Here is a 27,133-nt window from a genome sequence, read left to right as displayed (position 1 = left end):
CCATCTTTGCTTTCAGCAATACCAGACTTCAAAAAAGAACTGAAACGTATGTGAGGTGCTTTGAGATATTTCAACTGGCAAGTGCAATATGATTGCAGGACCCTCTTTCACTATAACTGTTTATTTTTTCCTTTTCCACTCTAGCTCTTCCCTTGTAAGCCTTTATGTCCCACTCTCCTGTCACTTGGATTGTCACTCTTCATTTCGTTGCCGCATTCTACTATTTTCATTTGTTTCTTTGGGGGCGATTCTCCAAAATAGAGCCCAAGTGTTCGCGCTGTCGTGAACGCCGTCACGATTCACGACGGCGCGAAACGGGCACAGGGATGGCCGATTCTGTCCCCCACAAGGGGCCAGCACGGCGCTGGAGCAGTTCGCGCCGCTCCAGCCTCCCTTCCCGGCGCCAAATGGGCGCCGCGCCAACCTGCGCATGCGCAGTTGGGCCTCGCCAACCTGCGCATGCGCGGGGGATTTCTTCAGCGCGCCAGCCCCGACTCAACATGGTGTCAGTGTTCAGGGGCTGGCCGCGCAACAAAGTAGGCCCGGGGGGGGGAGGACAGGCCGGCCCGCCGACCGGTGGGCTCCGATCGCGGGCCAGACCCCATCGGAGGCCTCCCCGGGGACGGAGGCCCCATCCCCCCCCCCCACAGGCTGCCCCATCCCCCCCCCCCCACACCCTTCGCGCAGAGTTCTTGCCGGCAATGACCAGGGGTGAACGGTGCCGTCGGGACTCTGTCGATTCCAGCGGCCCGCGGCCAGCGGCGCGTCAAACGCGCCGGCGCAAATGGTGCAGATTCTCCGCACCTCAGAGAATCGTGCGCTGGCGTCGGGGCGTCGTAGCGCGCTTGCGGCGATTCTCCGGCCCGGCTCGGAGAATCGCCCCCACTATTCTCCCATCTTTTCATATCTCTCTCTGTCCGGATCACTCTCTCCCTGCTGTATTCTCACCATTCGGAATGTGGCCTAACATCACAGTATGACTGCCATGTATATTCCTAACCGTATATCTTACCTCTTTGTGTTCCCAAGAAAACCCGTGAGATGCTAGCTGGCATGTTGCAAGTCATGTTTCAAAAATGAGTCTTATTCATAGATTGATAAACAATTACAGCATAAAAGGGAGGCCTTTGGCCTCTTGTATCTATGCAGATCTGACTACACTAATTCCCATTTCCCATTGCTTGGCCCTGGAGGTTAAGGCAGCACAAGTCTTTTCTTATTCTTATAATTCAAGCCTTAGAGCTGCAGGTGAGGGGAAGAAAAATCCCGAAAAGTCTCCTCAGAGTGTCCAGATGCCTTCATCCTTTTTTCCTTTTACCTTGCTCTTCACTTTGAACTGCTGGCCACCTTTTGCCCTGTGCTCTAATTGTACTCATGGGATCTGTCAATGATGAATTATTATGGATTTTGGGCAATCTGATAAATGCACCTATAAGGACTGTATTGAAGAAGTCACAGTAAAGAATCATGCTCGCCATATTAAAAGTGCTGTCCCTTGTGTTTAGTGAAGGAAACATAATGGGAGTGTAAATCACAGAAACCACAAAGTGTTGGCAGCTAGATAATACGTTTTAGCTCTTCGCATTGAAGTTAGAAGAGGAGATGTGTGAGACACTGGAGGGTATGATCATTCACACTTTAAATCACACTGAGAACAGCTAGTTCTGTGCTAATATACCATCTAGATTGTACATTTTTTTAATGACCAAAGGCACTTCTGCAAAATGAAAAATGTAAAATGTTTTCAGTTCTTCCTAGATGTGACTGTATCTCCTTATTCTATCTGTGAGATTTTAAGGATTTATCCATGGATGAATATAGATTCTATTATATCATGAAATGTTTTTTTAACAGTTGGCGGTATTACTTATATATTTTATTACAAAGTTGGCTATTAATTTGACAGTTTACCGAAATTCACTTAAAATTATCAAAACATGGGGCAAGATTTTAGCGACCCCTCACTGGCAGGTTTGCAGGCTGGAGGAAATCGTAAAATTCCACAGGTGGCCTTTTCACTGCCTTCCTGCCCACCTCTAAACTATCCATAGTTTTGTGTGGGTAAGGCGAGGCTTTGGGCAGCCTGCCTGCCCTTGCCCTAATTGAATTCCCCAAGCACCTTGTTGTCTTATTAAGGGGTAGAAGTCACCCCTCGAGCCAGCTAATGCTCCTCGGAGCGTTAAATAGATGTGAGCCTGCTGTGATTAGCAAGGATGCATTCCCCACTGACCTTTCGGGTAGCAGAGTGAGAAAAGTCTGCTAAGTAAAATATTTTGCCCTGGGTCCCGAAGGCCGACCAGCGTGGTTCGTGAAGGTTGGCTGCTGTGGATCATGAAGGTCGACTGGTTAGTCAAAATGGATCCCAGGAAGAAAAGTTTGAAAAGCACTACTCTAGACAAAGCTAGATGACTCTTCCAGCCTCATTTAAATCCTCAAAAATGTGGCCTCTTCATTCAACCATGAGCTCTAACCATATTAGAACCCTCTTTGTGGCGTTCAACTCACAGTCCAGTCGTGATTCTCCAAGTGAGCGGATCATCATTCCTCGCTAGGCAGGGATGCAACACATTCCTCGGAACCCCACTCTGCCCTTGCTGTCTGACCACACCCAGTAACCTCACAGTCATCACCACTGTTGACCCTTAGTATTCACCTCCTTCCACCCACTTTCCAGTTCCAACTAAGGACGGGTACTCCCTTTGTGGTGATTTGGCCTCAAGCGTAGCAGGAAGGACACAGGATGCAATGCCTGCATGCCAGACTTCAGATCCCCTTAGAGCAAGGGATGCCCTGAAGTAAATGGAAGGTAAGGCCTGCTAGCAACACATCCCCTGAAGAATGAGTGACTGAACCCCAACCCTGGAACAGAGTTGAACTTATCTGTGTCCTCCACGTCCTCTCCAGTACACCCTAAGCAATGAAGAGCTTGGAGAATCATGGCTGCCTGTGCGCTTACCTCCAATAGCCCGCTTGGAGATGTGGCCACGAAGTTCATGTTCATGCAGAGCTGTTGTAAATAACGCCAGCATGATGTAGCACCGGCGCCCAGTGAATATTCCGTGAGGGGGAGAAGGTCTGGAGTGCGTGCTCACGAATTACATGCTAATGTATTAAAATTAGGTTCCCTGGGTCCCGCAAGGCTATTCGCACAAGTGCACTGGAGATTGGGGGTGTAAATTCCAAAACTCAATCACACTGAAGAGAATTTTGTTTTTCAATTTATTCCAGATTTTGAGCCTGCACCGATGGTTGGAGAGTGCGTGCTCAAAATCACCCCCACAGAGCCTCAGTTGGCTGACGGCAAAATTGGCAAACGCTATTGAGCAGAGAATATGTTCCGATGCTAAAATTGCAGCGGATGCCGTTTTGACACTAAATCGCAATTCGCCGTAACCTCAACAGCAGCGTGAATGTGGTCCAGAACGCACATGCAGTAAAGTACGTTTACATGTCATCTCCACTATTCTGCGCCTCCAATGGGCCGAGTTCTCAACAGCGCGGTTGATTTGTCCACCCATCGGGGTGGATGGACACGGAACACCATTTCCGCAGCTGGCAAGGTCGCCATGCTGCTACGCACACCGCTAACAGACCACTGTGAACTTAGGGCCATGGGTCATATAGGTGTGCCCCTAGGCCACCCCCGAGGTGCCCGTTGATCCCAGTCGATCCATCAGGGTGTGCTCCAGCACAACAAGTGCCACCTTGTTGGCTGGGATGAGTGTGTGTGGGGAGTGTCATGTGTATGTGCGGCTGCATCTTTTCAGCCTGCCGAGAGTCAATCACAGACCCGGCGAGTCCTGCACCATTTTTCATTAGAATTGATTGTGTTCCACATGGCACCTGTACTAGTCCCTGCACAGTCGCCGAATCGATCCAGGTTAGGCGCCAGTTTTGCTGTCGTGAAAGTCTGCGAATTCTGCCCCGGCGGCAACACTTAATCTCAGGGGCGGAACCCCCCCCCCCCCCATTGTATTTGTAACAGTGACGGCTTTCGTTACTGTCTTGAAATGGGTGTGGTGCACTTTATCCTGCATACACAGAGCCAAGAAGATCTGAGCTTACGCTGAAGAGAACATTTGCATGACATTTTTATGATTAAAATATTTGAGTAGGAAATTAAAAATATGTCTTTATTGCTTGGGATGTGAAATATTAGTTGTTCCACCATTAGAGTTGTTGATGACTTATAATGAAAATTCTATTTTTACATATTTGTAATGCTGGTGTTGAATAGTTGAGCACAGGGAGAGGAGAGGAATTATTTGTAAAAAAGGAGAGTGTGGTCCTGAGGTGATTTCCTGTTTATGTGAAGTAATTGGATAAAATTTCTTGCTGGTTCCAAGACAACGCAAAACAATACAAAGCAAATGTTGCAAATCTTTATTTGACACTTTGATTATAATTAACATTTCCTGACTAATTGATGATGGAAATTCTGCCCTTTAGGCTATGATTAATGCAAGGGTAATATTTTATCATTTTTGATTAGCATTCTTAGCCTTTAGTTAAATAGCAAATTATTTGCCTTTCAATTACATGCCATTTTATCACCAGGAGCTTCTTTCACCTGATGCAGCGAGAGCCTTCAAGGCAAACTAGGCAGGCACTTTACCTCAACTGAATATTCAAATTCTTGCTTTTTCCTTCTATTCTATCTTGGCTGAATCTGTAAATGACAATCGTGGAATATTTTAATATTTCATTTATATGGAAAGCTTATATTTCTCCATTTGCTTCAGTATGTGTATCTGGTACAACTGTTAATATCTGTCACCTTCCTCACAATATGTCGGAAAGCATGCTGTTTTTTAATGCTGTGTGGTCACATGGTGTATTATTCTACTACTAAGGCTTTGTTGGCATATTCCTGGAAGACAGCAAAGTTTTTTGAAAGTCGTGTTGGGTGTTCCGATGCACAAATGATCCAACACGGCTGTAGATGGTACAACTCTGTTTTGTTGTCGAAACAACGACAACTACTAACTGCTGGCTTGGGTACGTGCTTCACCAGCTAACCTGTGGACCCAACCATATCACTATCTTAGTGAGGCACTCAGCACATGGTCAATGTCTGAGTGGCACGCTGTGAGCTCTGTGCTCTGAGCTATCTCCTGGGAGAATGAGCGGGAACTGTGGTGTTCCCTGTTTTATAGTGCTCTCACTGGTGATTGGCTGCGATGTTATGTGAGTGCTGGTTGGTCCAACTGCCTGTCCATCAGTGTGTGTGTTGTTGCTCGTTTTAGCCTTAGTTTATTTGCTCTAATCCTGTCACTTTTGCTCTTGAGTCGCCAGGTATCTTTCTGATACCGCCAGGTGGTTCAAGTCCGAGTAATGATTAATAATCCAACACACCGCTCAGTAACAGTTAAATCAATGCTCATTTATTATATACAGCAATTAATACTTATACAATAATTCTCCTTCTAAACTACTTCCTACCACTAACAGGCCAATACTTAACTTTGAAACTGGCCCACCAGGTCAGGGAAATGAATGGTCTTTCGAATGGGTTCTGAGCCTGCGGGATTCAAGAGCTGGTACAGGTCGATAGTCAGGAATGTCTATCTGGTAGCGATCGTTGGAGTAAAACTTACGGTTTCTTTCAGCAAGGGTCTCGAAGGGTGCGGAGAGGAGAAGAAGGGTGCAGCCGGGAGGAGAAGAAGGGTCAATTTGAACTTGGCCCCTATTCTTATAGTCCACAGGGGCTTCCCGCCTCTCGGGGCGGACCTTGTACCTGGTTCCAAGTGATTGGACTTGGTCCCAATCACTTGGTTCGATATTCTCCAATATGGAGCGATTCCTTGATCGAGGGGTGGTCATTTACCTTTCTTTGTGTCAGCTCCTGCTGGCGCCAAAAGGTCTGGGTCGGCTTTGTGTTGCTAATTTGTAGCAATTGTTCCCGGGGATGGCTGCTTAGTATGCAGAGTGCTGGGGTGTAGTGATGTTGATGGCTGCAGGTATTGGTTTGGGCTGGCTTTTTCCAGAGGCGGATACACTGTTTTACCTGCAGCTGACTGTTTGAGTCCTGTTGGCTGATTTTCCCATCAGCCTCTTCCATTCGCCATTTTAGATCAGAGTTTGGCCATTCTAATCGGGAGTCAGCCATTTTGCATGGCTACAGTGTGATTGCACCATGATATGCTGATGTGGATATCATGACATTGACGACACTGTGAAGTTGGTTATGGGAAAATTTGTGTGTAGATTTAAAAGTGCTTGTAAATTGTCAGCTCCTTCCCTTGTAGTTATCAAGTTCTGTACATATTTAAAAAAACACGCTGACATTCTTTTTCCATTTTTGGAACATGTTGCTTGCTGATTGATATGTTTGGTATCCAGTTGTGATTTATTTCAGTTTTATGAATATAATGTTTGAACCAATAGGTGCCAGTGAAGCACAGACCATGCATGTAAGACATTTTTAAGCATGATTGATGCCCTGGGACGCAAGACAATATAGATTTTTCAAGGTGTTATTTACAATTTGAACTTTTTACGGTTGGCTCCTCTGATGAATGTTTATATTTAGCATTCATATTGGTTCTTACATTAGTCATCATCTCCTTGTTCTGTGTAGAAGGACATTTTGTGGACAGATAACGTTGAATTGGGTTGAAAAACAAAATGTTTATATCATGAAAACACCAGTTTTTCTCACATTAAGTGGAGACACATTAATGAATATAAACAGTAGCATGAATCTGACAATATTTGTCTTAAGGTTTAAAATGCTGTGCCTAAACGTGTGCCCTTTTAAGGATTTAGCATTGCACGCTGATGCAAAGTTGATTCAACAGCATATAAACAGCATAGAGTTAATATCTATATTCCTTCACCACAAATTCTTGATCTTGGATGCGCACCAGGAGAAGGTGCCAGCTTAAGTAAGTTATTTATTCATTAAGTCGGATGTTCAAGGTTAGCATTATGAATAAATAAATGGCCAGTTGTCGAGTCAAAGAAAATTGGAAGCAATTGATTGATCACTGTTTTAGCCAGAGAATGGTTCAAATGAAAGAATATCAATGGTCATCATCCATGCAGTTATGTTGTTTTCTTTATTATTGGATGTGGGCATCGCAGGCTGTGCCAGCATTTATTGCCCATCCCTAATTACCCCTGAGGGAGTCAGCCACATTGCTGTGGGTCTGAGTCATGTGTCGGCCAGATTTCCTTCCCAAAAGGAAATTAGTGAACCAGTTAGCTTTTAAGACAATTGACAATGGTTATCAGTAGACTTTTTAAATTCCTGATTTTTATTTAATTCAAATTTCACCATCTGCAGTGGTGGGGTTTGAACCTAGGTCCCCAGAGCATCACTCTGGGTTGCTGGATTACTAGTCCAGTGACAATACCACTATGCCACCACCTCCCCCAAGTGGCAGGATAAATTTATAATGGCTGTTTCCATTATAGATTTGGAAATTGGAACTCATCGTACCAAACAAAAGGAAGATTATGTAGATCTAACTTTGCTGTGTTAATACATTAACTATTAATAAAACAGAAGTGTGAATATGATTTTAAAATGGGAAATGGATCACATCAGTGTCTCCTGGTCCAGTATCCCCCATTCTTTAACTCCCTTCACTTGCAGATGACACTCGTGAACTACTCTTGGTACAAAGTCACAAAAGGAATGCGTTTGCATACGTGTGTATAAAACGGCAAAATTTCAATGCCAGATTTGAAGCAGACTATTATGAAACAAATGGAGACCTTGTAGTGCAGTAGGCAGTATCCCTGCCTCTGAGCCAGAAGCTCCAGATTTGAGTCCCATTCCAGGACTTGATGACCAAGGAAGGTGCGTTCATAACGTGGCCAAACAGGTTGAGTGCCAATGCTTCCAACATGTCAGTGCGTTAATGGCTGGCACTAAGAGCAGGAGAGACTTGTGGTCAGCCACGCTGAATGTGGAGTGGCACTTCTCAAGCTCCAAGCCTCTTGTGACAGCATAATGACCTTTTCCAGGAGTAACTAGCTGTGGGAGCAGATGAAAGTCTGCCTGAGTGCACCATTAGGTGTGGGAGGAGAATTGAACTAATGATACAAAAGCCTAATTTGTGACCTGCAGAGAAAGTCTGCCATAAGCCAACATCGGAAGGTCAGTGTGTCTGCACCTCCTTTGACTAAAGTGACTCAGTGTATATTAATTCAGTAAAAAGCCTTAAAGGGGCATGCGCATCCATTTCAGTTAAGGACTATTGGATTACATTTTATATGCTGCATTTTTCTGCCCTCGGATAATGGCAGCATAGAACATAGAACATTAATGAGCAGTACAGGCCCTTCGGCCATCGATGTTGCGACGACCTGTGAAACCACCCTAAAGCCCATCTACACTATTCCCTTATCGTCCATATGTTTATCCAATGACCATTTGAATGCCCTTAGTGTTGGCGAGTCCACTACTGTTGCAGGCAGGGCATTCAACACCCTTACAACTCTCTGAGTAAAGAATCTGCCTCTGACATCTGTTCTATATCTATCTCCCCTCAATTTAAAGCTATGTCCCCTCGTGCTAGACATCACCATCCGAGGAAAAAGGCTCTCACTGTCCACCCTATCCAATCCTCTGATCATCGTGTATGCCTCAATTAAGTCACCTCTTAACCTTCTTCTCTCTAACAAAAACAGCCTCAAGTCCCTCAGCCTATCCTCATACGATCTTCCCTCCATACCAGGCAACATTCTGGTAAATCTCCTCTGCACCCTTTCCAATGCTTCCACATCCTTCCTATAATGCGGCGACCAGAATTGCACGCAATACTCCAAAATGCGGCCGCGCCAGAGTTTTGTACAGCTGCAACATGACCTCATGGCTCAGAAACTCAATCCCTCTACCAATAAAAGCTAACACACTGTACGCCTTCTTAACAACCCTCTCAACTGGGTGGCAACATTGGATTTATGTACATGTATACCGAGCTCTCTCTGCTCATCCACACTGCCAAGAATCTTACCATTAGCCCAGTACTCTGTCTTCCTGTTATTCCTTCCAAAATGAATCACCTCACACTTTTCTGCATTAAACTTCATTTGCCACCTCTCAGCCCAGTGCTGCAGCTTATCTATGTCCCTCTGTAACTTGTAACATCCTAACGCACTGTCCCCAACTCCACCGACTTTAGTGTCATCTGCAAATTTACTCACCCATCCTTCTACGCCCTCCTCCAGGTCATTTATAAAAATGACAAACAGCAGTGGCCCCAAAACAGATCCTTGTGGTACACCACTAGTAACTGGACTCCAGTCTGAACATTTCCCATCAACCACCACCCTTTGTCTTCTTCCAGCTAGCCAATTTCTGATCCAAACTGCTAAGTCACCCTGAATCCCATGCCTCCGTATTTTCTGCAGTAGCCTACCGCGGGGAACCTTATCAAATGCTTTACTGAAATCCATATACACCATATCAACTGCTTTACCCTCATCCAACTGTTTGTTCACCTTCTCAAAGAACTCAGTAAGGTTTGTGAGGCACGACCTACCCTTCACAAAACCGTGTTGACTATCTCTGATGAAATTATTCCTTTCCAGATGATTATACATCTTATCTCTTGTAAACCTTTCCAAGATTTTGCCCACAACAGATGTAAGGCTCACTGGTCTATAGTTACCGGGGTTGTCTCTACTCCCCTTCTTGAACAAAGGGACAACATTTGCTATCCTCCAGTCTTCTGGCACTATTCCTGAAGACAAAGATGACTTAAAGATCAAAGCCAAAGGCTCAGCAATCTCCTCCCTAGATTCCCGGAGAATCCTAGTATAAATCCCATCCGGCCCATGGGACATATCTATTTTCACACTTTCCAGAAATGCTAACACCTCCTCCTTATGAACTTCAAGCCCTTCTAGTCTAGTAGCCTGAATCTCAGTATTCTCCTCGACAACATTGTCTTTTTCCTGTGTGAATACTGACAATAAATATTCATTTAGCACCTCTCCTATCTCCTCGGACTCCACGCACAATCTCCCACTACTGTCCTTGACTGGCCCTACTCTGTTTTACCTTGAGGAGCATCACAACAGGTTATTATACTGCACTGGCCTGCTCCAGTACCTTTTCAACTGATTTGGGACATTTCTCTGGGTAACCATAATGCAAATATAGGAAGAAATGAACAAAATAAGAGAACAGATTTATGTGTGTATCGTTTAAAATCTGTGCATTCCCAGCCACATGTGAAATAAATAATTTACTGCACATTAAAAATTCACAAGGTTTTTGAACACATGATCAACGTAAATAAATGGTTGCACAGAAAAATTCAATCAGGGTAAAGAAAGATTAATGCCTGAAGTGGGAAAGTCACAAATGAATAGAATTTCAGCCATGTCAGAAATAAATCATTTACTGGTGTGCTGTTTCTGTTTCAAATATAAACAGTTTGAAATCTCTCTGTTCGAGAAGAAGCCTGTGAAAAACAAGTTAACAGTCATTAATAGTCACGGACCTGAAAGCAGTTAATTTTAAAAAATGGATTGGCCGCCACTACCAAATAATGGGCGGGATTCTCCGAGCCGAAATCGCGATTGGTGCGGGGGCGGAGAACGGGCGTCAAACCCGAGATCGGGTCCGGACTCAGTCCGCAGCCGCCATGGTGGGGGGGGTGGGGGGATCATTCACGTGGGGGCGGCCTCCAGGATGGCCAGGCTACCGATCGGGGGCACCGATCCGCGGGTGTGCTTGGTCTGGGGGCCTATGTTTTCGGTGCCGGTCCGCGGTGTGGGTCGGCCATGTCGCGCGGGGCGGTCGCCACAGGCTGCCACCGTGCTCATGCACGGACCCCTGACCTGAAGTGCAGGGCCCGTATCGCCAGCCGGAGCTGCAAGGACCACTCTGAGGCCCCTGCAAACCGGAGAATCACTCTGGACTTTCTCTCCAGGTCAGTCCAGAGTGATTTGCGCGCGTTTTTTCGAGGGCGTGGGGACATATCCCCATTATTGGAGAATCCCGCCCAATATGCTGGAAAAATTGAAGACTTGTTTTCTTTTCCTTTTTGCCCATATCTTCTGGGGGGAAAGGAGTGCCAGCCATACATACAGTTGTTGCAGTAAAAGTCTATCTTTTGATCCTCATGAAAAATGAAGCAAACTCCAAATCTCCAAATGGAATAATTTCCACCTGCCTTCCAAATGCAATCGTCATATTGCTTTTCAGAAATCTTGAAGGACTGTAAGGAATCCGTCTTCATTACCCTCCTTTGGTATAAAGTTGGTTATCTTCTGCGAAAATAAACACTTGTGGACACTGGCCTTTTTTTAGTGCTTCCTAGTTCCACCCGACTCCTTACTAAAATAACTTTCTGGAAACTAGTAAATTATTTTCAGATATCAGGGGCGAAATTCTCCCCCAACGGCGCGATGTCCGCCGACTGGCGCCAAAAACGGCGCCAATCAGACGGGCATCACGCCGGCCCAAAGGTGCGAAATGCTCCGCATCTTTGGGGGCCGAGCCCCAACATTGAGGGGCTAGGCCGGCGCCGGAGGGATTTCCGCCCCGCCAGCTGGCGGAAATGGCGTTTGTTGCCCCGCCAGCTGGCGGAAATGGCGTTTGTTGCCCCTCCAGCTGGCGCGGAAATGCGGCGCATGCGCGGGAGCGTCAGCGGCCGCCGACACTTTCCCGCGCATGCGAAGTGGGGAGAGTCTCTTCCGCCTCCGCCATGGTGGAGGCCGTGGCGGAGGCGGAAGGGAAAGAGTGCCCCCACGGCACAGGCCCGCCCGCGGATCGGTGGGCCCCGATCGCGGGCCAGACCACCGTGGGGGCACCCCCCGGGATCAGATCGCCCCGCGCCCCCCCCCCCCCCCCAGGACCCCGGAGCCCGCCCACGCCGCCTGGTCCCGCCGGTAAATACCAGCTTTGATTTACGCCGGCGGGACAGGCAATTTCTGGGCGGGACTTCGGCCCAATTGAGCGGGGGGTCCCACCAACCGGCGCGGCCCGATTCCCGCCCCCGCCCAATCTCCGGTACTGGAGACTTCGGCGGGGGCGGGGGCGGGATTCACGGCGGCCAACGGCCATTCTTCGACCCGGCGGGGGGTCGGAGAATGACGCCCCAGATCACCAAAGATTACCACATTTGTTTCTTAGATTTTAAGGGCATAATAAATAGGAATAAGAGTGGGCCACACAGACCATCAAAGCTGCTCTCCCGTTGCGTAAGATCATGGCCGATCTTCCGTAAGTATCGCTGACCGAACAGGCTAATTAGATGGCCAGAGGATAAGCTGATGTTAACTTTTAATGACCTCTGACCAACATGTTACAAACATCATCATTTCCAACACTTTTCTAGATACTAACTGCCCAATGCAAAATGATATTTAAAAACGGAGGTGATTTTTAAAGAAATGTCATGAAAATACTTTTAATGTCTTACCTTTATTTTTAGGTGTGACCTGTACAACAGGTGGTGACCAGAATGTGGATCTTATTGGGTGCTTGAAGTCGGAAAGTCCAATTCCTGTATTTGTGCAGAAGTGTCGGATTCCCTGCCGTGATGATTGCATGTTTACAAACTGGTCCAAGTTTACCCCCTGTGCAGCAGGTTGTGAATCAACCCATAGTCGGAGAAGATCCCTCATAGGCAAGTATTGGACATTTAAAATTGCAAAAGGCTGGACATATTATTGTCAATTGTTGCATTAGTCGTAGTGACTTAACACAATTTCCCCAGTTCTTATAGTTAAATTGAAAAGATTACTTTCTTGCGAACCATGGGCGAAATTCTCCGTTATCGGCGCAAGGTCCGCCGATCGGCGCCAAAAACGGCGCAAATCTGACTTTTATCACGCCGCCCAAAACGTCTCAAAGTCTCCGGCCCGGAATGGGCTAGCAGCGACGTGACGGGATACGCGCTTGCTCACGTGCTTCACGCCGTGCGGCGTCATACACGCCGCACTGCGTGACGGCTCATCAGGACGCGCTGCTCCTCCCCACCCGACCGGAACACCCGACCGGAACACCCGACCGGATGGCCGCCCGCCGCTCAGCCCCGAGGTTCCAGTCACAGGATGTGGAGGCACTCCTGGACGCAGTGGAGCAGAGGAGGGAGGCCCTGTATCCCGGACACAACCGCAGAGTTGCCCCACGCCACAGCCGGCGTCTGTGGAGGGAGGTGGCAGAGGCCGTACCGCTGTGGCCCTGACACCACGGACAGGCACCCAGTGCCACAAGAAGGTGAACAACCTCGTCAGAGCAGCCAGGGTGAGCCTCCCCCCCCGGCCCGATAACCATATCCCCCATATCCCCCATACCCCCCTCCCCCATATCCCCCTCCCCCATATCCCCCCTCCCCCGTATCCCCCATACCCCCCCTCCCCATATCCCCCATATCCCCCATATCCCCCGTCCCCCATATCCCCCCTCCGCATTTCCCCCATATCCCCCCTCCCCATATCCCCGCTCCGCATTTCCCCCATATCCCCCCTCCCCCATATCCCCCATATCCCCCCTCCCCCATATCCCCCCTCCGCATATCCCCCATATACCCCCTCCCAAATATCCCCCCTCCCCATATCCCCTATATCCCACCCTCCCCATATCCCCCCTCCCCCATATCCCACCTCCCCATATCCCCCATATCCCCTCTCCCCCATATCCCCCCTCCCCATATCCCCCCTCCCCATATCCCCCATATCCCCCCTCCCCATATCCCCCATCCCCCATATCCCCCATCCCCCATATCCCCATATCCCCCCTTCCCCCATATCCCCCCTCCCCCATATCCGCCTTCCCCCATTTCCCCAAGTGAATCCAGCCCTAACCTTAACCTCTGCAATACACGCGCAACCGATGGCGTGCATTCATATACCTGCCTAACACTGTTGCCTTTTACCCCTGCCACCCCCCCCCCCACAGGAGAAACACGCACACAACACCAGGGAGCATGTGAGGACTGGAGGAGGCCCCGCTGATGAGAGGCCACTGACCGAACACGAGGAAAGGGCCCTGGAACTGGCTGGCGGACCTGAGGACCGGGAGGTTGCTGATGCAGAGGTCGGGGGCGTGCTAGCAAGTGAGCCACCGACAGCCCGTCTCCATATCCCCCCTCCCCTATATCTCCCTCCCCCATATCACCTGATCACTGCCTAGGTGTCTAACCATGCATGCTTCATTGTGTATCGCAGGAGCAAACGTCGAGGCACCAATCCCCGCAGATGCAGACCGCCCGCATGATGCCCCTCGGAGACCACGGGGGACGGAGAGACCCGGACCCTCCGGCATGCGACGCCCGCAGGATGCCCCTCGGAGACCACAGGAGACGGAGAGACCCGGACCCTCCGGCATGCGACGCCCGCAGGATGTCCCTTGGAGACCACTGGAGACGGAGAGACCTGGAGCAACAGGGAGATGACGCCCCCGTCTCGTGCGGGTGCGACGACGCAGGCGTGTGCCACCCAGCGATGAGAGGAGCAGCCACAGGCCCCCGTCATAGCCGAGCCAGGACACCACTCCCCAGGACACCACTACCCAGGACACCACTACCCAGGACACCCCTACCCGAGACAGCACTACCCAGGAAAACGAAATACCGGACAGTGACACAGAGTGGATGGGTGGAGACGAACCCCCACCCCAAAGTGCCATGGACTCAGAGTGGGACAAAGAGCACGACACAATGCCACTGCTGAGACCAACGCCCTCCACCATCGCAGAAACACTCACCTCGGTTGGGCACTTTAGTGATGAGGCGTCTGGTACACTCACTGGTGCACACAACACAGCCGTCTCGGTACAGCAGGTGGAGGTAGGAGCAACAGAGGGGCCGGGCGGTCGGAGGGCAGCCCAGCCCAAGCGAACATCTGCCGCCCAGATGGATCCCGGGTTCCTGGAGTTACCACACCCACCCATAGATCCGATGCAACCACCGAACCGGAGAGGGTGACGGCCGGCTTGCGGCGGCTGCAGTCGCAGGTGGAGGAGTCCACCCGCGTCCAGGAGCTGGGAGTGGTGCCGGTCATGCGTGCCACCCAGGCCGACACTGCACGGGTGGCGTCCGCGGTGGAGGCAATTGGTGTGACGGTGTCAGACATGGGGAACGGTTTGCGAGGCCTGGGGCTTTCCGTGCAGGCGGCGTCTGTGGCCCAGGACATGGCTGCCCTCTCACAGGAGGCCATGAGCCAGTGCCAGCGCCAGATGGCAGAGGCGCTCAACGCCATGGCCCAGTCTCAGCAGGCCACAGCCCAGTCTCTGCAGGCCATGGCCCAGTCTCAGCAGGCCATGGCCCAGTCTCGGCAGGCCATGGCCCAGTCTCAGCAGGCCATCGCTGAGGGCATCGGCGCCATTGGCCATGTGCGAGCTGGCGTCGCACAGTCACAGACAGGGTTTGCCAATCCCCTGAGCTCCATGGCTGCAAACCTGCAGACCCCTGTCGATACCAGCACGGGCCTCCAGGACTGGCAGCACCAGATGTCGGGGGGGCGTCGGATGGCCAGTTCGTTCGCATCCCCCACCCATGTAGAGGCCTGGGGGCCATCGGGCACCCCGTGGGAGGAGGAGGTGCTGTGGTCCGTCCCGGGTCCCCCTGTAGGGGAGGTCCCGGAACACCGCAACACCTCGGACTCCCCCCCTTTCCGTCCCAGGTGCATCGGGAGGGCAACAGGCAGGGCAGGCTGGCAGCTCGCCATCCCAGTCGCCCGGGCTGCAGCCTGGCCCACCTAGGCCAGGACGCCCCAGGAAACGGCCGCTAAAGGGATCCCGTGTCAGAGGGCAGGAATCACAGGAGTCCACCTCCAGTCCTGCTGTGCCGTCTGGGGAACCACGTAGACGTAGTCAAAGGGCCCGTAAGGCCAAACAATTAGACACTGAGTAAGTTGGCACGGGTGCAGGGCACAGATGAGTTTTAGGGGCTAGGGCATGTGCATGAACTCCTTTGGTTATTAAAGTCAATGTTACACCTACAGAAGCTGCCTTTGTGCTCTGTCCAAAGCGTGCGGGGGTGTCATGTACGTTGAGCGCAAGTGTGTGTGTGTGAGGGGTGGTCTTACCTCAGCCCCAGGTGAGTCTGCCCCCTTCCCCCTGGGCCGCCATCAACATCCCCCCGGGCAGAGGACGGGACCGTGCGCTGCACTGTCACAGCTGCATGCAGGGATGGTCCGGGTGGATGGTGGTACTGTGGCCATGGGTCAGACATAGCCCAACGATGTGGAGCCAGGAGCTCATCGCAGGGCGGGTTGTCATCATCCTCCATGGCTTGCGATAGACACGCATCCACCGGCAACTGTGTGAGCCCGGCCGTTGTGCCGCAGGTGGATCGGCAATGGGGGGGTGGTGTGCATGCGGGTGGGGTGGGTGGGGTTGGGGAGGGGGGTGAGGGTGCTGGGTGGGTGGATGGGTGGGGGGTGTGGGTGGTCGGCTGTTGCCATGGTGTGCGGTCTGTGACCATACTACCCGATTCCCACACCCATCTAGTCAGTGAAGCGGGCGGCTATCAGTCTGTCCCGTGCCCGCTGGGCCAGCCGGTAATGGTGGACAGCCACCCGCCTGTGTCTAGCCCATCTGCCCTGACCATTGCCCCCATCCCCCTCATCTGTGGAGGACTGCGCCTCTTCCTGCTACTCCTCCACTCCGCCCTCCTCTGCCTGCGGCACATCGCCCCTCTGCAGGGCTATATTGTGCAGGACGCAGCACACCACAATGATGCGGCCGACCCTATCTGACCGATACTGGAGGGCGCCCCCAGAGAGGTCAAGGCACCTGAAACGCATCTTCAGCACGCCAAAGCACCTCTCTTATCACTCCCCTTGTCGCTACATGGGCATCATTGTAGCGGTTCTCCGCCTCATTGCGTGGCCTCCGTACAGGCGTCATCAGCCACGATCGCAATGGGTAGCCCCTGTCGCCCAGCAACCAACCCCTCAGCCGGGGATGGTGTCCCTCGTACATGCCGGTGATGGATGACCACGACAACACGTATGAGTCGTGTACACTGCCCGGGTAACGGGCGCAGACGTGCAGGATCATCATGCGGTGGTCGCAGACCACCTGTATGTTCATCGAATAGGTCCCCTTCCTATTGGTGAACACGGCCCTGTTATCTGCAGGTGGCCGCACGGCGACGTGCATCCCATCGATCGTGCCCTGGACCATGGGGAACCCGGCCACGGCAGAGAAGCCCACGGCTCGGGCATCTTGGCTGGCCCGGTCCACAGGGAAGCGGATGTAGCGGTGCGCCATGGCGCGGGCGTCTTTCACTGCCCGGATGCACCGGTGCACCGATGTCTGCGATATGCCGGACAGGTCCCCACTCGGTGCCTGGAATGACCCCGTTGCATAAAAGCTCAGGGCCACCGTAACCTTGACGGACACGGGGAGAGGGTGTTCCCCGCCAGTGCCACGTGGTGACAGGTGTGCCAGCAGGTGGCAGATGTGTGCCACGGTTTCCCCCCTCATCCGGAGTCTCCTCCTGCATTCCCGGTCCGTGAGGTCCTGGTATAACTGCCGGGGCCGGTACACACGGGGCGCCCTCGGGTGCCTCCGTTGCCGTGGGGCCGCGACGTCCTCCTCCCCCTCCTCGTCCTGTCGGTCAGGTGTCACTCCAGCCTGGGCGGCTGCCGCCTGCCCCTCTGCGGCAGCCTGCGCCGCCTCTCTGGCACGCTCCTCCTCCTCATCCAGGGCAACATAGACATTAGCGGCTGCCGCCACGGCGGCCAACATCGCTGGCTGATCAGAAAACATGACGGCCTGGTGGGGGTGGGGAACGACGACATGTCATCATTGCCCATACCCCCTCCTCCCCCCAGCCGCATGGGTCCAACTGTTGGAGGCTGGCACCTGGCTTGGTGGACCAACTCACTTGCCTTCGCACCCCCCCTCCCTGGCACGGACCCCCCCATCCCCCTCCCCGGCACGGACCCCCCCATCCTGCTCCCCGGCACGGACCCCATCCTCCTCCCCGGCACGGACCCTGTCCCCCCATCCCCCTCCCCGGCACGGACCCCGTCCCCCCATCCCCCTCCCCGGCACGGACCCTGTCCCCCCAACCCCCTCCCCGGCACGGACCCCGTCCCCCCATCCCCCTCCCCGGCACGGACCCCGTCCCTCCATCCCCCTCCCCGGCACACATCCTCCCGTCCCCGGCACTCAACCCCCCTCCCGGCACTCCCCCGGAGCCCAGCCCACTCTAACCATGCCCCCCCGCCGCACACACACACACAAAACCCTTGACACACCTCTCCCCACACATTCAGACTGCGGCCACGCCAAAGCCTGCCCAGCGGCCAACCCCCCAGGCCGTCACTCACCTCCACGCTGGTCGGCGTGAACCTTGAGCACAGGTTGACGCCGATTAAAAGGAGGTTTGATTTACGCCGACGTGACCTGTCATCACGTCGACGGGACTTCGGCCCATCCGGACGGGAGAATATCGGCAGGCCCAAAATCGATTGCCTTGCGCCCACCCGTGCCATTCTCCGAGGTCTGCGGCGCCATTGACGCCCCGCCGACTTTTCTCCCTTCGGAGACTTCGGCGGGTAGCGGGGACGGAATTCACGGCGGCCAACAGCCATTCGCCGACCCGCTGGGGGTCGGTGAATCTCGCCCCACATTATTTGGAAGCTCAGTTATAGTCTTAAGCAATGGATAATTGTCATGTTTTGAGTCATTAACTGGGCCTGTGACATTACTGTGTAAAGGCACTCAGTGGATCAGAGGCCATAAGAATCTTCTTTGAATTTTCCCAAGACTGTAAGTTATTGTCAGCCTTGAGCAAATAGCACCCATAAGGTCATTTTAATCATATGTATTGTGAAAATTATTAAATACTGTTACTTTTTATTCAACATAATGGACATTTATTTTAAAAATGCACATTTTTTTAAGTGTTGGATGCAATTTAGGTGTGACCTGTAGAACAGAATGTGGATTTTATTGGGTGCTTGAAGCAGACTAAAATAGGTCTATATCCATAATACTTAAAATAAGGGGCTGTTTAGCACAGGGCTAAATCACTGGCTTTGAATGCAGACCAAGGCAGGCCAGCAGCATGGTTCAATTCCCATTACAACCCCCCCCCCCCCCCCCCGAACAGGCACCGGAATCTGGCGACTAGGGGCTTTTCACAGTAACTTCATGAAGGCTACTTGTGACAATAAGCGATTTTCATTTCATTCAATAGATGATTTTGTTTACACTCTTGAGTGCATTCATTATTTTGTTGTTTTGCATAAAAGATGCTGATTCTTACACTCCAACCCACAGATTTGCAAATGTAGCCTCGTAGTCAAAGAATTATTAAGTAGTCATAATGGGGGCTTGAATTATCCTGATATAGAATGGGCTTATTTGAGAACAGGAATAAAGATGTCTTTCTGCAATTGTACAGAGCCTTGTGGAAACTGCATCTGGAGTATTGTGTATAGTTTTGTCTCCTTATCTAAGGAAGGATGTATTTTCCATAAATGGAATGCAATGACGGTTCACCAGACCAATCTCTGGGATGGCGGAACTGTCTCAAGAAGAGAGATTAAGGAAACTCAACCAGTATTCTCTAGAGCTTTGAAGAATAACAGTTGATCACCTGGAAAATTGTTAAATTCTACCGTGACAGGGTAGACGTGATAGATTATTGACCCTTGATAGGTGAGTGTGCAACCGGGGGACACAGTCTCAGAATAAGGGCAGGCCATTGAAGACTGAAATAAGGAAGCATTTCTTGACTCAGAGGGTGGTGAATCTTTTGAATTCTCTTTGGAGCCTTAGTGTGTAGATTACATCAGTATTCAAAGGTAGCTCAGGTAATAAACAAGATCAATTAAGTTCTTGGTTTTGTGTGCAGTGGTGTAGAAATCAGAAGCTGTGAGGTAATGCTGAACTAGTAGAAGACCTCGGTTTTGTCACTTTTGTAGTATTATTTGCATCAGATGATAGAAAATAAAAATAATCGAAAATATGCAGTGCAAATTCATTCATACATTTAATGGATGAAAGGGAGACTTGAAAATGTATGACTTTCTTTTGTAGCTTGAGAGGGCTGAGGGGTGACTTGAGAGACATATTAAGGTTATGATGAGGTAGATTGTTTCTGTTGTTGGTGAAACAAAGCTGTGGGCAAAAGGAATTCACAAAAGGACTGAATGGTAGGTTAGAAATCATTTATTTACCCAGAATGTGGTCAGAATACTTTGCCAAATACAATGGGCGCGATTCTCCGATCGCGGGACAGAGTGTCCGCGCCGTAGTGAACGCCGTTGCGTTTCACGACAGCGCGAAATGGGCACAGGCACTAGCGATTCTGGCCTACACAGGGGGCCAGCACGGTGCTGGAGTGGTTCACGCCACTCCAGCCTCACTTCCTGCCGCGCACTGGAGGTGGCGCCAACCCGCGCATGCATTGTGGCGATGCGCCAACCCGCGCATGCATTGTGGCGATGCGCCAACCCACGCATGCATTGTGGCGATGCGCCAACCCGCGCATGCGTTGTGGCGATGCGCCAACCCGTGCATGCGCGGAGGCTTTACGGAACGCGCCAGCCCCAACGCAACATGGTGCGGGAGTTCTGGGGCTGGACGCGCAACAAAGTAGGCCCGGGGAGGGGAGAGGCCGGCCCGCCGATCGGTGGGCTCCAATCGTGAACCAGACCCCATCGGAGGCCCCCCCGGGGACGGAGCCCCTCCCCCACAGGCCGACCCCCGACCCTTCGCACAGAGCTCCCGCCGGCAGTGACCAGGTGTGGATGGCACCGGCAGGACTCTGCTTTTTCCGCGCGGCCGCTCGTTCCATCCGGGCCGGAGAATCGGCGGCCCGGCCTCGTACAGAGGCCCGCGACTGGTGCCGCGCCGGCGCAAATGGTGCCGATTCTCCACACCTTGGAGAATCGTGTGCCGGTGTCGGGGTGGCGTGGCGCAGTTGCGGTGATTCTCTGGCCCGCGCGGGGCTGGGAGAATCGCGCCCAATGATTGAAGCAGGGCCCATAAATGTTTTAAAAAGTGAATTATATCATTGTTTAAAAATAATATTGAGTGTGGTAATTGAACAAGAGTGTAAGGTTAGACCAGCTATCCCATGTGTTGTGAGCTATAGTGGATATAAAAAAACGGGAATGCTTTATTCATAATTGGCCAGATTTAGGTCTGAGCAGCGAAGCGCACTCACCCATCAGGTTTTTTGAAAATGTTTCCAATTAAGGGACAATTCTAGCGTGGCCAATCCACCTCCCCTACAAATTTTTTGGGTGTGGTCGTGAGACCCACACAGACACAAAGAGAATGGGCCAACTCCACATGGACAGTGACCGGGGGCTGGGATTGTACCCAGGGCCTCGGCGCCGTGAAGCAGCAGTGCTAATCACTGTGCCACCCTGCTGCCTCTCCATAAAATTTCTATCGGCTTCTGCACAGCCAATTGCTTGGGCAGCCCGGTAGCACAGTGGTTACCACTGATGCTTCAAAGTGCCAGGGATCTGGGTTTGATTCCTGGCTTGGGTCACTGTCTGTGCGGAGTCTGCAAGTTCTCCCCGTATCTGCGGTGGTTTCCTCCGGACACTCCTGTTTCCTCCCACAAGTCCCGAAAGACGTACTTATTAGGGGAATTGGATATTCTGAATTCTCCCTCAGTGTATCCGAACAGGCGCCGGAGTGTGGCTACTGGGGGATTTTCACAATAACTTCATTGCAGTGTTAATGTAAGCCTACTTGTGACACTACTAAAGGTTATTATCAGTCAACCAGACAAAGAAGCATGGCACCTTCTATGGGACTTGAGCGACATGTCTCATCAAAGCATGCAACAGTGCATATGCTTGACCAATCAGATTGAAAGATTGTTAATGAGCAGCACAGAGTCTGAACCAGGAATTGGCAGTTAGAATATTCAATCCATTGTCAAATCAGATATATAATGCAAAATAACAAAAGGAGAAGAAAGATGCGGAACGGTGGCACAGTGGTGAGCACTGTTGCTTCACAGCTCCAGGGTCCCAGGTTCGATTCCCGGCTTGGGTCACTGGCTGTGTGGATTCTGCACATTCTCCCCGTGTCTGCGTGGGTTTCCTCAGGGTGCTCCAGTTTCCTCCCACAGCCCAAAGGTGTGCGGGTTAGGTGGATTGGTCTGCTAAATTGCCCTTAGTGTCCAGAAATGTTGGGTGGGGTTACTTGGCTACGGAGATAGGGTGGAGGTGTGGACTTTAGTGGGGTGCTCTTTCCAGGGGCCAGTGCAGACTCGATGGGCCAAATGGCCTCCTTCTTCACTGTAAATTCTATGGTTCTATGATATATTCAAGACAAAAGTGATTGTATGATGAATGTAGACATTTTAGATATATTGTGTTACATGTATTTTCATAGAATTTACAGTGCAGAAGGAGGCTATTCAGCCCATTGAGTCTGCACTGGTTCTTGGAAAGAGCACCCTACCCAAGGTCAACACTTCCACCCTATCCCCATAACCCAGTAACCCCACCCAACACTAAGGGCAAATTTCGGACACTAAGGGCAATTTTATCATGGCCAATCCACCTAACCTGCACATCTTTGGGCTGTGTGAGGTAACCGGAGCACCCGGAGGAAACCCACGCACACACGGGGAGGATGTGCAGACTCCGCACAGACAGTGACCCAAGCCGGAATCGAACCTGGGATCCTGGAGCTGTGAAGCAATTGTGCTATCCCCTATGCTACCGTGCTGCCCTAATTCTCCACTGTTCCTCAACTGCAGTACAGTCAGGGTTAAAAGCCTGGGGTTAGTGTGTGTATAACTGATGCCGTCTGGTGTTTTAAAAAATAATCCTGGTTTAAGAGGCAACTATGTTTTTGGAAATCAGAGGAGCAATTAAAGCATCATAAAAGCTTGGGTAACGGATTTTTGTTTTGATTAAGATAGTTCCCTGTGGAGTAGTTAATTAGATACATTGGGATGAAATTTCCGCTGTTGGAATTCTCCGTTGTGCCGGCAGCCCGGAGGTTTCCCAATGGCATGGGGCTACCCCACAATGGGAAACTCCATTGACTAGCCGGCGAAATGCAGAATCCCGACAGCATGCCGCACCAGAAATCTGCTGTGGCGGGACGGAGATACCCACCCATTGTGTTTCAGCTTGATAAGATGATGTAATTGATGGGAGGAGCTAGAGTACCAGGCATTTTGTAGAAAAGCAGTTGAATTGAGTTTTAGATTTGGATGCAAACAGAAGTCAAGCATCTGTTCTCACTGCAGTTTGGATAAAGACTTGACTGGGGACAGACCGGAATGGTACTGAACATTGTTCTCACCAACCAGCCTGCCACAGATCCATCTGTCCGTGACATTATCGGTAGGAGTGATCACTGCACAGTACTTGTGGAGACAAAGTCCCATCTTCACACTGCGGATACCCTCTATCGTGTTGTGTGGCATTACCACCATGCTAAATGGGATAGATTCGGAACAGATCCAGCTACTCAAGACTGGGCATCCATAAGTTGCTGTGGGCCATCAGCAGCAGCACAATTTTCCTCAGCCACAGGCCAGGATTCTGTGGCCATTGAGATTCTCATTTTCCACTGGCAGTGCATCCCCGCCCATGGGTTTCCAGGAGGCATTGGGTGACTTCAGTGGGAAATCCCATTAACAAGCTGCGGGAAGAGAGAATCACGCCATCAGCGAACGACGCACCACCGAGAAACATGCTGCAGGGGGGCCACAGAATCCAGCCCACAATCTGCAACCACAGGGGCCTAGCATATCCCCCACTCCACCATTATCACCAAGCCAGGGGTTCAACTCTGGTTTAATGGAGAGTGCAAGAGGGTACATATACTGAAAAATAAGCTGTCAACCTGGTGAAACTACAATACAGTACATTTCCATGCCAAATAACATAAGCAGCAAGTGATAGACAGAACTAAGCGAACTCAAAACCAACAGATCAGATCTAAGCTCTGCAATCCTGCTACATCTAGCCGTGAATGATGGTGGACTATTATACAGCCCACTGGAGGAGGAGTTCCACAAATATCCCCATCCTCAATGATGGAGGAGCCCAGCACATCTATGCAAAAGACAAGGCTGAGGCATTCGCAAAAATCTTCAGCCAGAAGTGCCAAGTGGATGATCCATCGCAGTCTCCTCCAGAGACCCCCAGCATCATAGTTGTCAGTCTTCAGTCAATTCGATTCACTCCACATGATATGAAGAAACAACTGAAGACACTGGATACTGCAAAGGCTACGGGGGCTGATAATATTCCACCAATATTACTGAAGACTTGAGCTCCAGACCTTGCCGTATCCTAGCCAAGATTTTCCAGTACAGCTACAGCACTGGCATCAACCTGGCAGTGTGGGCAATTGCCCAGGTATGTCTTGTACATAAGAATCAGAAGAAATCCTATCTGGCCGACTTCCGGCCTATCAGTCTACTATCGATCATCAATAAAGTGATGGAAGGGTTTTCGTACGGTGCTGTCAAGCGGCACATAGTCAGCAATGACCTGCTCACTGAAGCTCAGTTTGGGTTCCGCCAGGGACACTCAGTGGTGAGTACTTCTGCCTCACAGCGCCAGGGACCCGGGTTCAATTCTGGCATTGGGTGACTGTCTGCATTGGTTTCCTCCAGGTGTTTAGGCTTCTTCCCACAGTCCAAAGATGTGCAGTTTAGGTGGGTTTACAGGTTTGCGGAGACAGGGCACGGGAGTGGGCCTAGATAGGGTGCCCGTTCAGAGGATCGGTGCAGACACGATGGGCTGAATAGCATTTCTGATTGTAGATTATAGTTCTATGGACCTCATTACAGCCTTGGTTCAAACATGAAGAAAAGAGTTGAACAGGAGAGGGGAAATGAGAGTGACTGCCCTTTACATCAAGGCAGCATTTGATGGAGTATGGCATCAAGCAAACCTTGCAAAACTAGAGTCACCAGGAATCGGGAGAAAACTGTCCACTGGTTGGAGTCATACCTAGCACAAAGGAAGATGGTTGTCTTTGTTGGAGGTCAGTCATCTCATTTCTGGGACATCACTGCAGGAGTCCCTCAGGGTAATATCCTAGGCCTAACCATCTTTCGCTGCTTCATCAATGACTTTTCTTCCCTCATAAGGCCAGATGTGGGAATGATCGCTAATGATTGCACAATGTTCATTACCATTCGCAACTCCTCAGACACTGAAGCGGTCCAAGTGCAAATGCAGCAGTACTGGGCAATATCCAGGCTTGTGTTGACAAGTGCAAGAACCATCTGGAAGTTCCCCTCCAAGTCATTCACTAACCTGACTTGGAAATACATTGCCATTTCTTCAATGTCGCTGGGTAAAAATCCTGGAAATCCCTAATAGCACTGTTGGTGTATTTACACCACATGGACTGCAATGGTTCAAGAAGGCAGCTCACCACCACCTTCTCAAAAGCCTTTTCTACAGTTGTGCTCGTCAATCCAATAAGCAACACGATCATCTTACGTTTCGGAGTGTGCCTTCCTCCCAAATAGTTAACACAGTAACTTCATTGAAGCCTACGTGTGACGATAAGTGATTATTATTATTATTCGATTGGTGGTGTAATTTAAAGGTGCAATAGTAGTTTCTTCTTGACATCTGAACTGAATACCTGTGTTCTTTGCATGTGTGTTTCTTCAATCTGCTTGAAGACAATCGGAAAAGAAACACTTGCTAAGCTGAGACCTGATACGATTTTTAAGTTGCTTTTTTACACAGTGAGTGAAAATCATTCAAAGTCATGGTTGAGTTCACTTTGTTCTAACATAATATTTCTTTACGTAATATTTGCACCTCCCCATATGAGTAGGTTAACTTGGTTGACTGAACCAAAATAACTACTAATTAACCTCTTTTGACCCTGGCAAAAGGTTGACCTCAACTTTCTGTTTAAAATTTCATTGACTGCCTCTGTTTCTGGAAGGAATTTGATCAATGTTACCTGCTGAAACAACATGGCCATTTCCTGGTCAGAAGCCTGCTTTATTAATTAGCAGGCTTTATCAGAACACTTTCATTGAATCACAGTATATTGACTCCTGGTCCGACAGTCAGGAAAGGCCGGCAGGGTCACATGCTTGAGCAAGCAATGAAGGATCTCGATTTGAAGGGAGCCTGCCAGGGTTTATATTGGCAGCCCTGAGGGAGACATTGAAGATCCAAGTAGGAAACAGTACGTTGGTGCACCATGAAGGCAAATATGTGAAGACTGCTCCCCAGGTCTCGGACTTGTCACTGGAGGTCAAATTGAGTGTAGTAAGAGAGTAAGAAGGGAAGCTCCTTTCCTTGACGAGAAGGTCAGCCAGCCTCAGCAAACAGGCGTGGCAGCAAGAAAGATGTGAGCAACAGGATTACAGTCCCAAGGAATTGGACCAGTGCTGCAAAAAAACATTGAATGATCTACGGGCACGCATGTGCAGTGCCCGACCACATTTTCTTTACATGGTCGCGACCTTTTTGAAGGCCGGCATTGTTAAAAGCCGGCTGCTGCGTCTGTTGCGCACAAATTTGCGCAATTGGGAGCTCCGCGACGGACGGCTCTGCGACGGACTGCTCCACGACCCTCCCGACACCCGCCCGCGACCCACCCGCGGGTCGGGACCCCGACTTTGAAATGCCTGGTCTACATGGACTTTAGCAAGGCCTTTGCCAAGGTACCACATAGAACATACAGTGCAGAAGGAGGCCATTCGGCCCATCGAGTCTGCACTGACCCACTTAAGCCATCACTTCCACTCTATCCCCGTAACCCAATAACCCCTCCTAACCTTTTTGGACACTAAAGGCAATTTAGCATGGCCAAACCACCTAACCTGCACTTCTTTAGACTTTGGCATGGTAGGTTGTTGCAAAAGGTTAAATCTCACGGTTCTTTTTCAAACTGGAGGCCTGTGACCAGCGGTGTGCCTCAGGGATTGGTGCTAGGTCCACTATTATTTGTTATATATATAAATGATTTGGATGAGAATGTAGGAGGCACGATGAGTTTGCAGATGACACCAAGAATGGTGGCATAGTGGATAGTGAAGAAGGTTATAAAAGATTGCAACAGGATTTTGACCAATTGGGCCAGTGGGCCAGGGAGTTGGGGAGAGTTACAGAACAAAGTGATCTAGGAGTACGGGTTCATAGCTGCTTGAAGGTGAAGGCGCAGGTGGACAGGGTGGTGAAGAAGGAATTCAGCATGCTAGGTTTTATTGGTCAGAATATTGAATACAGG

The 27,133-nt window shown here is 50.5% G+C and overlaps 1 protein-coding gene across 2 annotated transcripts in view; it reads left to right on the top strand.

Moving 5' to 3' along the window:
• Nucleotides 1-27,133, top strand: part of thsd7ba (thrombospondin, type I, domain containing 7Ba) — a 1,603,431-nt gene that overhangs the window by 1,020,126 nt on the left and 556,172 nt on the right. For both annotated transcript variants that reach the window (XM_072472193.1, XM_072472199.1), the window contains exon 13: nucleotides 12,399-12,593. In XM_072472193.1, the coding sequence (XP_072328294.1) occupies nucleotides 12,399-12,593 (195 nt within the window). The remainder of the gene's footprint in view (nucleotides 1-12,398; nucleotides 12,594-27,133) is intronic.

Source organism: Scyliorhinus torazame, chromosome 2 (assembly GCF_047496885.1).
Source record: "Scyliorhinus torazame isolate Kashiwa2021f chromosome 2, sScyTor2.1, whole genome shotgun sequence".
Lineage (NCBI taxonomy): Eukaryota > Metazoa > Chordata > Chondrichthyes > Carcharhiniformes > Scyliorhinidae > Scyliorhinus > Scyliorhinus torazame.
The sequence above is the reverse complement of the archived record's forward strand: the minus strand, read 5'-3'. Positions and strand labels throughout refer to the sequence as shown.